General features: G+C 49.0%; 1 protein-coding gene across 1 annotated transcript in view; it reads right to left on the reverse strand.

Moving 5' to 3' along the window:
- The window catches only part of LAMA5 (laminin subunit alpha 5), a 241,192-nt gene that overhangs the window by 68,439 nt on the left and 157,321 nt on the right, over positions 1-15,432 (reverse strand). The window contains exons 35-39 of the mRNA XM_070941125.1: positions 7,898-8,013; positions 6,222-6,430; positions 1,936-2,140; positions 1,091-1,235; positions 447-587 (exon numbers count right to left, since the gene is read on the reverse strand). Of these exons, the coding sequence (XP_070797226.1) occupies positions 447-587; positions 1,091-1,235; positions 1,936-2,140; positions 6,222-6,430; positions 7,898-8,013 (816 nt within the window). The remainder of the gene's footprint in view (positions 1-446; positions 588-1,090; positions 1,236-1,935; positions 2,141-6,221; positions 6,431-7,897; positions 8,014-15,432) is intronic.

The raw sequence follows: 15,432 nt of genomic DNA on the forward strand, positions 1-15,432 counted from the left end.
CCTTCCCACCAAAGTGGCACCTATTTATCTACTTGCATTTTGTATGCTTTTGAACTGCTAGGTGAGCAGGAGCTGGGGCAGGAATGGGAGCTCACCCCATCATGCGGTTTTGGGTCTTGAACTGCCGACCTTCCAGTCGACAAGTCCAGCGCCTTAACCACTAGGTCACTGTGCCTCTTCTATTACATTGAACAGGTTACTACAAAATCTATGAGGTTCTGTTGATAGTATTCTTTGAAATATTAATAGCATTGTTAAACACTTTAAACAGAATGCTACCTATAGACAACTTCATAGATCTATCTCCTTTTTTTCATACTGTGTAGCAGCTTCATTCCTTGATTTACTCAGCTTTCAACTCTTCCTTCTTTTATATGTTAAATCTGAGGTTCTTTTATCCCTCTTTTCTGGGACAGTCACCCCTAGATCTTCACCTACTCATTTACCTCCACGCGGTACTTCTTGGCACTGTGGCAGCGATCAGTTGCCCCAAAACAGAAACACTTGGTGCAGCCTTTAGGATTGCTGGCATCAAGGGAGAATGTCCCCAAATGGCACTGATCACACCTCGGGCCTTCCACGTTTTCCTAGAGATTGAAAAAAAAATCCTGTCAGTTTGAGGTTATGCCTCAACAAGGGGAAACTGCCCCTTGATTTTTGCTTAATATTGAAAATACTTCCTTCTAAGAACCTTACTCACACCCTTACTATATTTAAAGATTTCAATCAAGTCCTCTCTTTCCCTTCTACCCTCCAGGCTGTACGTGTTTAGTTCCTCCAATGTCTCCTGATATGTTTTGGTCCATCAGACTTTCCACCATTTTTGCTCCTAAAGGGGTGTTTCTGAAGAATTATAGGTTTGTGCTCGTCAGTAACAATTAGAACTAGAGATTCAGGCACAGAACCTTCCCCTGATGGAACACATTATTCTTGACTATAAAAATAAACGATGTTGGCAGGGTTTGTCTTGAAAATAACTGTTGATACTGCTGAGAACTGAAGGAACCATCAGCATTGGTCCTGCCGTTTCTTACTGCTCCTCAAACAGCAATCTGACCACAAACCAAGTTTAGACAATGATCAGACTAACCTTGCAATGACATTCTCCAGTGACCGGGTCACAGATGCTTGGTTTTGTCCCTGCTTCATGGCAGTCACAAGCCCTGCAGTTGGGGTAGCCGTAATAGCCTGGGGCACAGAGATCACACTGACGTCCTACGATGTTGGGCTTGCATCTGGAAGAACAAATGGCCACCTGCTGAATTCTTTTATTTGTGCAAAGGACTACTGTTGGAAAGGATGTGACAGACAATAACAGAATAACAAGCAGCGGACCCTGTACCATTCCAGACCAGTGATTGTCCAATCTCTTCAGAGAGCGGGGGGGAGGGACAGAGGGAGGGAGGGAGGGAAGGGTAGATAGACAGACAGACAGAAGATGGATAGATAATATAGATAGATATAGTGAGAGAGAGAGAGAGAGAGAGGGAGGGAGGGAGGGAGGGAGGGAGGGAGGGAAGGAAGTTTAGATAGACAGACAGACAGAAGATGGATATATAATATAGATAGATATAGTGAGTGAGAGAGAGAGAGAGAGAGAGATGATAGACAGGTGGTGGAAACCACCAGGAATCACTTAGGTGAGATGGGCAATGTAGAAATTTGATATAGATAGATAGATAGATAGATAGATAGATAGATAGATAGATAGATAGATGATGGATGGATAGATGAGATGAGAGCGCGTGAGAGAGAGAGAGAGAGAGAGAGAGAGAGAGAGAGAAAGAAAGAAAGAAAGAAAGAAAGAAAGAAAGAAAGAAAGAAAGAAAGAAAGAAAGAAAGAAAGAAAGAAAGAAAGTTGGGGTCTGTGATACAGGATAGCCAGATGCAGCTAGTGCTCTAGGATTCAGGGTTCATATCATGATCTCTACTTACTGGCATTGTCCACTCTCTATATTACATCCTGGTTTGGTCTGATCTTGGATCCCAGAACTCGAACAGTTGCAGTCCTCACAGCCCACCAGGGGGTGACAGCCAAAGGTTTGGGGTTCACAGACCACACACTCTGGTCTAACAGTACGTGGTGGGCAGATGCATTGTCCCGTCACTTCATCACACAGGCGAAATCCACAATCACAGGCTAGGAGTGAAATGAGGTAGAGATGAGAAAGAGAACAATTAACCTACTATGTTAATTTCTAAATTGGAGGGACAGGTAATCCTCAATTTATGACCAGTTTGTTTATTTGTACACCACCTGCTGCTATGGAACCGTGGTGGCAGAGTGGTTAGAATGCAGTATTGCAGGCTGATTCTGCCCCCTGCCAGCAGTTCCATCCTGACCAGCTCAAGGTTGACTCAGCCTTCCATCCTTTCGAGGTAGGTAAAATGAGGACCCGGATTGTGGGGGCAATAAACTGACTTTGTATAAAAAAGAACACCGCTTGGGGGGAGCCAAAAAGCCCTACTAAGCAGGTATATACAAAAGTATGAAGGCTATTGCTTAACGCATTGTAAGCCCCCCTGAGTCTCTGGAGAAGGGCGGCATATAAATTGAACCAATAAATAAATAAATAAATAAATAAATAAATAAATGGTGAGGACCAACTGTGCATGTGTTTAAATATTTTCGGGGAGGGCTTATTTTCAGGAGGGAGGGGACGCTCAAAATCCCGATTGGGCTTATTATCAAGGGATGTGTTATTTTTCGGGGAAACAGGGTAAGTGTTGTATCTTTTTATTCTTGATGAATGTATTTTATTCTCCTTATGTACACTGAGAGCACATACACCAAAGACAAATTCCTTGTGTGTCCAATCACACTTGGCCAATAAAGAATTCTATCTATTTTAGAGAGCGCTGTAATGCACTATGAAGCGGTATATAAATCTAAGTGCTTTTGCTATTTAAACTGTGAATGGTGCCTGTTCAGATTTGAAATGCACTAAATATATAATTTAGACAACTGCAGGTAGCCCTTGGCTTACAACCGTTTCTTTAGTGACTGTTTGAAGTTTCAACGGCACTGAAAGAATTGACTTATGGTCAATTTTTGATCATAAGTCAAAACGGTCATAAGTTTTCACACTTATGACCGTTTCAGCACCCCCATGGTCACCTGAACAGCATTCGGCCCCTTGGCAACTGACTCATATTTATGACGGTTGCAATATCCTGGGATCACGCGATCCCCTTTTGTGACCTTCTGATAAGCAAAACCAATGGGGGAAGCCAGGTTCACTTAATAACCATGTTACTAACTTAACAGCTGCAGCGATTCACTTAACAACGGTGACAAGAAAGGTCATAAAATGGGGCAAAAGTCACTTTACAGCTGTTGAAGAGAAATTTGGAGCTCAGCTGTGGTTGTAGGTCAAGGACAACCTGTAAATTATTGTAAATTCAGTTGTACTGTTCCACGAATAGGATTTTCAAGAAAATTCTCTTTTAAAATTATGAATATATTCATGAGTACAGGAAGTCCACAATTTATGACTAGCTGCTTAGCAACCATTTGAAGTTATGACAGACCTTCCCAGAGCAACTTATGATCCATATTCAAAGTTCTGACGAATGCCTCACCCCCCCCACACCCTCCAGACATGTGATCACATTGTGATCACATAACCACCGGACTGCACATATGGCCATTTTGCAGCATCCCCTAGCCATGTGGCCACAATTTACAGTACCGTATTTTTCGGAGTATAAGATGCACCTTTTTCCCCAAAAAAAGAGGGTGAAAATCTGGGTGTGTTTTATACTCCGAATGTAGCCCCGCCCAGCTTCTCAAACGGAGGTTTCAGAGGCTGAAAAAAGCATCAGAAACGAAGCTTCGGAAAATAAGCCCTCAAACAGAGCTTCAGAGGCTTTTTTTCTGAAGCTCTGTTTCCGAGGCTTTCAGAGGCAGAAAAAAAAGTTTTTTCTGAAACAGTTTCGGAAGTTTCAGAGGCAGAAAAAAAAAGCAAGGCACAAAGCTCACAACCAAGGAACCTGTTGCTAAAATTCACCTCTGGGAACAAGTGATTGGATCCACCTGCCAATCAGCTTTTTTCTTATTTTCCTCCCCAAAAACGAAGGTGCGTCTTATACTCCAAAAAATATGGTAATTAGCTTACAAATCCACAACTACTTCAAAATCATGCTGGAATCTGATCTAAACCTGTCTCACCCCATGCCCAAAACACAACAGCTGTATAACTGCCTATCATTAGCAGGTGTGTCAGGTGAGCTCAGTCCATCTCCAACCATCTTTCTATGTATAGTATGAACAAAAAATAATAATAATTAACTAGGAATCCTATTGTATTGTTCAAATTAGTCAACCCCACAACTGGGATCTGAACCCACTTATACTCCGGTGCATCTTATACTCTGAAAAATATGGTATTTTCCAGGAACTAGTGTTCCAATTTCTGCAAAAACCACCCACTGTGTCCAATGATAATATGGTGACTCACTTAACAATGCCATAAAACAAGTCATAAAATTGGGAACAGTCACATAGTGACTCACTTAACCACCAGCATGATTGTAATTCTGGGCTAAATTACTATTGTAATTCTGGGCTAAATTACTGTGGTAAGTCCTCTACCTAAACACTGTGCTGCAATTCAAAATATTAATAAAAGAGCGACCAATTTTCAGCTGCTTGCCATTCATGCATGCTTCTGATAATTTCACATTGATTTTCCAGTCCAATTTATTCTCTTGAATAGCTTGCTAAAAGGATCCTAGGGAAGAAAATTGCTTTAGAGAGCTGTACTAAAATAAAAACTGATAAGCTAACTAGTAATAACCCAGCTCTCTGCCTTCAATTTATTAATGGAGTACCTCAAGGGAAACCCAAACTTTTCTTGGCAGATAGGAATAAAAGGATGGCCTAGAAATATGAGCAAAATGTTGCTTCTCACGTAAGAGAATAACAGAATAAGAGTTGGAAGGGACCTTGGAGGTCTTCTAGTCCAACCTCTTGCTGAGACAGGAAATCCTTATGCCATTTCAGACAAATGGCTGTCCAATCTCTTTTTGAAAATCTCCAGTGTTGGAGCACACCACTTCTGGAGGCAAGTCGTTCCACTGATTTATTGTCCTCACTATCAGGAAATTTCTCCTTTGTTCTAGGTTGTTTCTCTCCTTGAGTTTCCATCCATTGCTTCTTGTCCTGCCCTCAGGTGCTTTGGAGAATAGGTTGACCCCCCTCAAATATTGGAACACTGCTATCATGTCACCCCCTAGTCTTTCTTTTCATTAAACTAAATATAACCATTTTGTGCAATTGTTCTTTGTGTGTTTTAGCCTCCAGTCCCCTAAGCATTTTAGTTGCTCTTCTTTACACTTTTTTTCCCAAAGTCTCAACATCTTTTTTACTTCATGGCAACCGAAACTGGATGCAGTATTCAAAGTGTGGCCTTACCAAGGCATTATAAAGTGGTATTAACACTTTATGTGATCTTGATTCTATCCAGGGGTGGGCTCCTGGGGGTTCGGCAGGGTTCAGGCAATCCTCTAGCCAAGGAATTCCGGGATTCGACGAACCCCCAAATGACACCCCTGGCTGGCCACACCCACCCCACTCCTCCCCTCCCAGGAGTTTCCACACGGCCTGTTCATCATTCCAGGTAAGTGCAGGGGCTGCACGGAGAGCCTGGAAGGGCAAAAAACGGGCCTACTGGAGGTTCCAGAAGTCTGGGAACAAGCCTGTTTCCGGCCTGTGGAGGGCCTCTGGACCCCGGGGGAAGCTGAGGCTTGAGGGAAATGTCTGGAGCCTCGGGGAGGGTGAAAAACGGGCCTCCCGGAAGTTCCAGATGTCCAGAAACGGGCCTGTTTCCGGCCTCCAGATCCTGGGAGAAGCAGTTTTCGCCCTCCCGGAGGCTCAAAGAAAGGCTCCGGAGCCTGGGGAGGGTGAAAAATGCCCTCTCCCACTGTGGTGCAGGCGGCCGACCAGGCCACACCCACCATGGCCATGCCCACCCAGCAATGAGGCAGCGAACCTGTTGCTAAAGGATCTGAAGCCCACCCCTGATTCTATCCCTCTGTTAATGCAGCTCAGGATTGCATTGACTTTTTTGGCAGCTGCTGCACACTGCTGGCTCATACTTAAGTGGTTGTCCATAAGGACATATATTATCTCTCCTACACACACACACACACACACACACACACACACACACACACACACACACACACACTTCTCTCTCCCCATAAGCTCAAATACTCACGTCGGCAATTGGGAAAACCCCAATATCCAGTGGCACAGCGGGAACATTCGCGCCCGATGATATTGGACCTGCATGTACATTGGCCCCCAAATGGCTCACACTGGCTCGAAACAGCACCAGCCTCATGGCAATGACAAGGTTCAGCCCCATTGTAAAAAAGAGAAATGGAGATGGCAGAGTCCTGGCAGAACCTGGATGAAGTTACAGGGCTGCGGAGAGAGAGGAAATGTTTTGCACCAGGTCTCAACACAATGCAATGCCTACAAATATTATTTATTAATGATTTTATTATTTGTAAGATAAAGATTAATTACATTAATTAATTAAAATGTGGAGCCTGAACACTGTTTGCTTTGAAGGCTAGATTAAGAAAGACTCAAATATGTGCTCATAAAAGAGTCCCTTGGGAGTTGGGCGGCATAGAAATGCGACAAAATAAATAAAATGGGTACAGGAACTAGATATTAAGAAAGCTAAGACACATACTATAAGGTTCAGTTATTTTACTTTATTTACCTATCGACCGACCTATCCACTTACATACTTATTTTCAGTAGTGTCTGGCTGGTCAGTTCGAATTGACAAGAACTCTCTCTCTCATTTTGTATCTATCTATCTATCTATCTATCTATCTATCTATCTATCTATCTATCTCATATATAATCTATTCATCAACTATCTGTCTGTCTCTCTATCATCTATCTTTATCTCTCTCTCTCTCATCTATTCATCATCTATCTATCTATATTCTATCAAATTGGCCATCTATCAGAATATTCATGACTGGGAAGGCATGGTAACAAGGTCAGCCAATGAACAGGCATAGCAGCTAAATCAACCAATTGGGAGTTGAGACAGACTGGAGCCAGGGCGTCTTAGTCTGCAGCTTCTGAGTCTGTGCAGAGAAAGAGAAACTGAAACGTGTGTGTGTGTGTGTGTGTGTGTGTGTGTGTGTGTGAACATGTCTGCTGATCTGAGCTGAAATTCTGCTGTTGGTATTGTGTGTATATATATATATATTCTTGTATATAAAGAAGTTTCATTTAAATGAATCCTGTTGAATCAGTTTATCTGTGTGTACTTCTGGATTTGATTTTTGCAAGAAACTGACACCATCTCACCTGAATGATTCCTGGTGGTTTACAATAAAAAAATATAAAAAAGTGCACTCTGGTTCTTGTCATTAAATCATGTCATCTATCATATCCCAGGTAGCACACCTCCATCGTCACAGCCTCTGCCCTTGGGAATGAGGATCCCCCTGAGATTCATATAGCTCAGGGGTGAAATTCAGCAGGTTCTGACAGGTTCTGGAGAACCGGTAGCAGAAATTTTGAGCAGTTCGGAGAACCGGCAAAAACCACCTCTGGCTGGCCCCAGAGTGGGGTGGGAATGGAGATTTTGCAATATCCTTCCCCCAGGAGTGGGGAGGGAATGGAGATTTTGCAGTATCCTTCCCTTGCCACGCCCATCAAGCCACGCCCACAGAACTGTTAGTAAAAAATTTTGGATTTCACCACTGATATGGCTCCTATCCTGATGGCATTAGAGGGTTATAAACACCTGGCTGTTAAACGTTTGTTAGTGGGTGCCTCCAAATCAACACTGGGGATTGGTTCTAAACTTTAGAGAACATTCCAGCTGAAATAACCCTAGATGCTTATTTGCAATCTCACTTGATGTAAAAGCTGTTGACTCCGCAGCTGCTGATGAAATCGTAGGATTTGTCCAGCGGTTCTTCCGAAAGATAGTTGGAGCCATAAATGCTTTCAGGAACCACAAGGATATAATCCTATAAATAACCATAAAAGTAGTCAAATTATTCAAAAGTGTGGCTTCTCATTTAAAAACCCAACTTTGTATACCGTGTTTCCCCGAAAATAAGACCCTGTCTTATATTTTTTTTGAACCCTGAAATAAGCGCTTGGCCTTATTTTCAGGGAGGTCTTATTATTTTGGGGTGCATGGAGGAAGCCAGAGGAAATGACGGGGACCGGCTGGACATGCATTTAAATATTTTGGGGGAAAGCTTATTTTCAGGGGGGAGGGCTTATTTTAGCGCATGTGCTCAAAAGCCCAATTGGGCTTATTATCAGGGAATGTCTTGTTTTAAGGCAAACAGAGTAGAAATGCTACCTTTACTGCGACTCTGTGGTAGTCACATAATGTATCTCAATATCTTTGACATGAATAGGTTGCATGAAAACTGTTTTGTCCAGATTTTCCAACCCTCCTTCTTGGACAAAGATAGAACATAAAGCTTTCTTCGCAGAGTTATAATAATAACTTTTATTTGCGGTCACAGACCAAAATACAAATATAGTTACAAAAGAACGTGGGGAAAGTAACATCATAAACAGTTGGCTACCAAAAGCCTTGGCTGAGAGGAATTACAGCGTTCTCCTCTAATAGTTACAGCTCTTAAAAAAAATTTAGAAACCTGAAAAGTAATGTGTGAGGAGCCATCCCCTAAACAATATAAAGTCAAATTTCTAGCATTGGATCCAGAGAGATCTGTTTCTAGGAGAGACAGTAATTTAGTCCTGCCTGCGTTATACATAGGGCAGTATAAAAGAACATGCTCCACAGTTTCAACCTCAGCTCTATCACAGGGGCATAACCGCTCACTTATCGGGAGCCTCTTAAATCGTCCGTCCAGCAATGCTGAGGGCAAGACGTTGAAACGAGCAAGGCAGAAGACTCTTCTATACTTAGGGATGGTTAAAGTGTAAAAATATGAGGCTATCCTCAGTCCATAATTGTTAAATTGGCTGAAGATCAGAGGGGAGCAGGTTTTATTAGCTCTAGCTCTTAGGATATAACAGAATAACAGAGTTGGAAGGAACCTTCTACTCCAACCCCCTCCTCAAGCAGGAGACCTTATACCATTTCAGACAAATAGTTGTCCAGTCCCTTCTAAAAAAACTTCCAGTGCTGGAGCACCCACAACTTCTGGAGGAAAGTTGTTCCACGGTTTATTGTTCTCAATGTCAGGAAATTTCTCCTTAGTTCTAGGTTGCTTCTCTCCTCGATTACTTTCCATCCATTGCAGGAGTGGGTTCTACTACCTTTACTACCGGTTCGCAATCAGAGAGAAGAGACAAAATCAAAAGTTGCTTGAGTTGCCTTCTTTTGCAATTGTGTGAATTTTTACTTAGTTTATAAGGGACGCGGTGGCTCAGTGGCTAAGACGCTGAGCTTGTCGATCGAAAGGTCGGCAGTTCAGCGGTTCGAATCCCTAGTGCCGTGTAATGGGGTGAGCTCCCATTACTTGTCCCAGCTTCTGCCAACCTAGCAGTTTGAAACCACATAAAAGATGCAAGTACAAAAATAGGGACCATCTTTGGTGGGAAGGTATCAGCGTTCCGTGTGCCTTTGGCGTTTAGTTATGCCGGCCACATGACCACGGAGGTATCTTCAGACAGCGCTGGCTCTTTGGCTTTGAAATGGAGATGAGCACTGCCCCCTAGAGTCGGGAACGACTAGCACTTATGTGCGGGGGAACTTTTACCTTTACCTTTACTTAGTTTATTAAGTTTTGTAGATCTGTGGTTTGGATTGTTTTCTGATAGGAAAAAAAAGGTTGGATCACCAAAAAGATGCTTTCTCTGACATGCCACAGTTAAAAGTAGCCAGAAAAGATGAAGGATTGAAAACCACAACCTTTTATGGTGAATGAGAAGCCATGAACATAACTGAGGTTTGCTTTATCCTGATTTTCTTGACAGGCACAGATTTCGAATAGAAAACAGTGTAAGAATTTTCTAGTTTTCTCCACACTCATCTGGAGTCCAAAGTACTGGAACAATTTTTTATTTCTGAAAAGGCCTGCCTTACATTGTGCTAGAGCAGAGGTGTCAACCTTGATTTCATTGAGGGCTGGATCAGGGTTGTGTTTGACCTTGGGGGGGCGGGGGGACATGGCCAGGGTGGGCATGGCCAGCTTGACGTCACTCATGTCGGGGGGTGCCTGTGACCCGAGCACTCTGCCAGCAAAATTGGGCTCCTGAGCTCCGTTTTCGGCTAGGATGGCCTCCTGCAACCCTCTGCCAGCGAAAATGGAGTTTGGGAGGGCCGTGCACGGTCCTCACAAGCTCCATTTTTGGCTGGGACAGCCTCCGCCAAACCTCTGCCAGCCAAAACGGAGCTCAGGAGCTCTGTTTTGGCTGGCAGAGGCATCGTGGGCTGGTTCTTTGCTGTTTCCAGGGCGGTCCTGCAGGCCAGATCTAAGCACCCCATGGGCCGCTGGATCCGGCCCACGGGCCTTGAGTTTGACACCCCTGTGCTAGAGCAATGATCAAATTTCTCATCACTGTCTGCTTAACTTTGAAGATAAATTGAATTTCCAGCAGAGAAGCTAGAAAATCAGGTTCACAGAAAGCAGACAGATCCAGACAGGGCAGCTGACTGATTTCATATGCCAGAAAAATTGCCTGAAACAAAATGAGTCAAGCTGTACTTTTATTAGATAGCGAGCAGCACTGCCTGGTGGCCATAAATTATTTCATGCTGCGGTTAGAGAGAGAAAAAACCACAAACAAGGAATGCTGGTTATGTCCTTAAGTGATCTGTCCCCGTCCCCACACACACACACACACAGCCAGTCGAGGGTTAAGGAAACACTTTGGAACGCACCCAGTTCTTATCTCCGACTTGGCAGCGATAGACACACCGTCTGCCAAGTTACTTTATTTTCACAAACAGACAGATAAGATACGAACGTTCAAGAAAGTCCAAACAGAAATAATATTCCTCCCAGCAGTTCCGGACGAGGCTTTAGTGACTCCAAGGTTTTGCTTTGTTCGTCACAAAAGATCCTTGACCACCACTCTCTATTATATAGTCTCTGGGGTGTGGTCTCTGGGGTGTGGTCCAGTGACTCAGTTCTAATCCCTAGCACGCCTCCCAAGCTGCTGCAAACGTTTATCACGCCTTCGGAGGCGTGCGTCCAGGAATGATGTGTCATTATCACTTTGACTCGAATCAGCTGTCTCCTCTCCCTCGGCCGGCACTTGAGACAATGCCAGAGGGGAGGGGCCTGGAGAGGGAGGCCTGGCTGACTCCTCTTCCTCATGCTCGGAGCTTTCTTCCTCCGATGGGACAGGCTCAGAGGGCGGGGCCACAACACTATCCCGCACCGCAGGGCCCTTCCCCCGGGTCTGACGGTTGGGATGGGGTCGGGACGGGAACTGTTCGTGGAAAGCCCGCACCAGGTCAGGGGCCTGAACGGCAGACGCGTCCACCCAGGTGAAATCCTCGGGCCCGTACCCCTTCCAGGCGATGAGGTATTGGAAGCGCCCCTTCAGCCAACGGGAGTCCCGGATACTGTCCACCTCGTACGTCGAGGCGTCGTCCTCGTCGGCTGCGGCTGGGGGGGCAGGCGTCGGCGGGCGGCGGAGATGGCTCGCGGGGGCCTCAGGGACCAGGAGGGACCGATGAAAAACAGGGTGGAGCCGCATGGAGCGGGGTAGAGTCAACCGGTAGGCCACCGGATTGATGACCGCCTCGATAGGGAAGGGACCGATAAAGCGTTGGGCCAGTTTCCGTACCGGCCGGTCCGTGGGGAGGTGTTTCGTGGACAACCACACCCGATCTCCTACTTCCAGCGGTGGCGTCGCCCGGCGGGCGCGATCGGCGAACCGTTTATAATCCTCTTTCGCCCGGATCAGCTGCCGCCGCACCAGTTGCTGCACCGCCTGCAGCTCTGAGAGGAAGTCCCGGGTCTCGGGAACAGGGGAGTCCATGATGGTCAACGGGAAAAGCCGTGGATGGTATCCGACGTTGGCATGGAACGGGGTCATCTGGGTGGAGGTGTGTTGGGAGTTATTAAAGGCGAACTCCGCCAGGGGAAGGTACTCGGCCCAGTTGTCCTGCTGCTGGTTGACAAAACAGCGGAGGTACTGCTCCAGTATGCCGATGACCTTCTCCGTGCCCCCGTCAGTCTCCGGATGGTGCGACGACGACAGGCACACCTGCACCTCCAGCGCGGCCATCAGGCTTTTCCAGAAGCGGGCCGTGAACTGGGCCCCGCGGTCCGAAACCACCCGGTCCGGCAGGCCGTGGAGGCGGAAGATATGTTGCAGGAACAGGCGAGCCGTGGTGCGGGCCGAGGGCAGGCCGCGGCACGGGATGAAATGTGCCATCTTCGTGAGTGCATCCACCACCACGAGGACGGTCGTGTACGTAGCGGACAGGGGCAGGTCTGTCAGGAAGTCCATGGAGATGGCTCCCCACGGTCTCTCCGGTGTCGGCAGCGGCTGGAGGAGTCCAGGAGGGGGGCCGGACGCGGCTTTGGCCTGTCGGCACGTCACACAGGACGTCACGTAGGCGTGCACGTCGTGCCGTACCCGAGGCCACCAAAAAGTCCGTGTCACCAGGTTCAAAGTCTTAAAGAAGCCGAAGTGCCCCGCCGCGGGGTTGTCATGACACTGGTTCATGACGAGGGCTCGGAGCGGACTCGTGGGCACGTACAGCCGACCCCGATGTCTGAGCAAGCCCTCCTCCACAGTCCATGGGGACGCGGGGCCGACGTCCGCTCTCCGCTGCTGCGACCAGTCGTCCCGTCGCTGCGCTTCCAGCACCTGAGCCCGCAGGTCCACCGGTTCCTGGACCGCGGCCAAGGAGTCCGCTGGCAGCACTGTCCGGGGGGGAAGGGAGTCCTTGGGGCAAAAGTATTCCGGCTTACGGGATAGCGCGTCCGCCCTCTGGTTGAGGTTGCTCGGAATGTAGGTGACGTGGAAGTTGAACCGGGCGAAAAACAACGACCACCGGATCTGCCGCTGGTTCAACTTCCGTGCCGTGGTGAGGTGCTCCAGGTTCCGATGGTCCGTCCGCACCTCCACCTGGTGTCGGGCCCCCTCGAGGTGATGTCGCCAAGCCTCGAACGCGGCCTTGATGGCCAGCAACTCCTTTTCCCAGATGGTGTAGTTGCGCTCGGAAGGGTTGAGTTTCCGGGAGTAGTATGCGCAGGGAAAAAGAGTGCTGCCATCCACCGGAGCCTGTAGCAGCACCGCCCCAATCGCCACGTTGGACGCGTCCGTCTCCACCACGAACGGACGGTGTGGATTGGGGTGCCTCAGGACTGGCTCCGTGAGGAAGGCCTGCTTGAGGACCTCGAAGGCCTGCTGCTGCGGGGGCCCCCACTGGAACGGGACCTTCTTCCGAAGGAGCTGGGTCAACGGCAAGGTCAGGGTGGCGAAGCCCGGGATGAAGGTCCGATAGTAGTTGGCGAATCCCAACAGACGCTGGACGTCCTTCACCCGACGCGGGGGTTCCCAACTGCGCAAGGCCTCCACCTTGTGCGGGTCCATCGCGATGCCCTCGGGGGTGATGATGTGCCCGAGGAACTCTATGGAAGTCTGGAAGAAGTAGCATTTCTCCAACTTCGCATAGAGCTGGTGCTCCCGCAGGCGCTGCAGGACCTGGCGGACATGCTGGAGGTGACTTTCCGGGGTCCGGGAATAGATCAAAATGTCATCCAAGTAGATCACCACGAACCGATCCAGCATGTCCCGGAACACATCGTTCATCAAGTGCTGGAAGACCGCGGGGGGCGTTGGTCAACCCGAACGGCATGACAGTATACTCGAAGTGTCCGTACCGCGTGCCGAACGCCGTCTTCCACTCGTCCCCCTCTCTCACGCGCACCAGGTTGTAAGCCCCTCGGAGATCGAGCTTAGTGAAGATCGAGGCCTCCCGCAACCTCTCCATCAGCTCCGGGATCAGCGGCAGGGGGTAGCGATTTCGCACTGTGATGGCATTCAAGCGCCGGTAGTCGCAACACAGGCGCAAGTCCCCCGTCTTCTTTTTAACGAAGAGGACCGGGGCCGAGAGCGGGGAGGTCGAAGGCCGGATGAACCCACGGGCCAGGTTCTTTTCCAGAAAGTCCCGTAAGGCGGCCAGCTCGGGCTCCGACATGGAGTACAGGCGTCCCGATGGCAGGGGCGCGTTGGGCATTAGGTCCACCGCACAGTCGTAGGGTCGGTGCGGGGGCAAGCGGTCCGCCTCCTTCTCGCTGAACACGGCGAAGGGCGTCAGCTCCGGAGGCAAGGAGACGTTTGGGGCAGAGACGTCCTGGCCGGCGCAGGTGTGGCGAAGGTGGTCGACACACTGCAGGCTCGGGAATGAGATGGCATTTCTCGACCACGCCACCTGAGGGTCGTGCGCCCGAAGCCAGGCCATCCCCAGAACCAAGGGAAAGTGCAGATCCGCCGTTACGTAAAACTGGATCGCTTCCTCATGGTTTCCAATGGCGAGGCGCAAGGGCTGGGTAGCGGTTTTGATGGGCCCCGCCACGAGTTCCCGCCCATCTATAGTTTCAACCCTCAACGGAGGGTCCACTGGAACCAAGGGGACTTTGTAATGGGCCACAAAGGCCTGGTCCATAAAGTTCGTGGTGGCCCCTGAGTCCACCAGCGCGTGCGCTTGGAGCCCCTCCGACCGGTTAGCCAACAACACCCGGGTGTTCAAAATCAGGTGCCGAGGGGGCTCACAGTCCACAGCCGCCGACTCCGGCGGGGCATGGTCACGTGCCTGACCCAGAGTTTCCCCTAGGCCAGGCCTGGCCCGTTTCCCGGCAGGTCACGCCGAGACTCCGGAACAGGCTTGAGCGGTCCACTCCGCTTCCGGGGACACGAGGCGGCAAAATGTCCCGCCTCGCCGCAATAGAGGCACAACCCCCCTTGACGTCTCCGCATCCGCTCCTGGGCCGTCAGTTGAGGTCTGGCTGCTCCGAGCTCCATAGGCTCCTCAGCCGTCGCCACAAAACGCTGTGCGGTCCGGAGCGCTGTCGGTGCGAAACGCGGGGGTGCCAACGCTGTCGATGGTTCCGGAAGAGCCCGACGGGGCCGTCGCCGTTGCAAGCGGGCGTCGATACGCAGGCATTGGGTCACCAGCGCGTCGAGGGTCGGTGGCGCCTCCACACGAACCAGCTCGTCCTGCATCTCGTCGGAAAGGCCGTCCTGGAAGGCGTCCATCAGCGCCACCTCATTCCAAGCTGAATCCTGGCCTAGCAGTCGGAACTCTGCAATATAGTCCTGCAGGGGGCGCTTGCCTTGGCGGAGGTCCTTGATGCGCCTCGCTGCCGTATGCACCCGGAGGGGGTCCTCAAACATGGTGCGCAGGTGTTGTAAAAAGCCCTGAAAGTCCAGGAGCAAGGGGCTATCTTGCAACAACAGGGGCGTGGCCCATCGGGCGGCAGTGCCCGAGAGGG

The sequence above is a fragment of the Pituophis catenifer genome, unplaced genomic scaffold (genome assembly GCF_029215685.1).
Source record: "Pituophis catenifer annectens isolate HBS135680 unplaced genomic scaffold, rPitCat1.0.hap2 SCAF_3, whole genome shotgun sequence".
Taxonomy (NCBI): Eukaryota; Metazoa; Chordata; class Lepidosauria; order Squamata; family Colubridae; genus Pituophis; species Pituophis catenifer.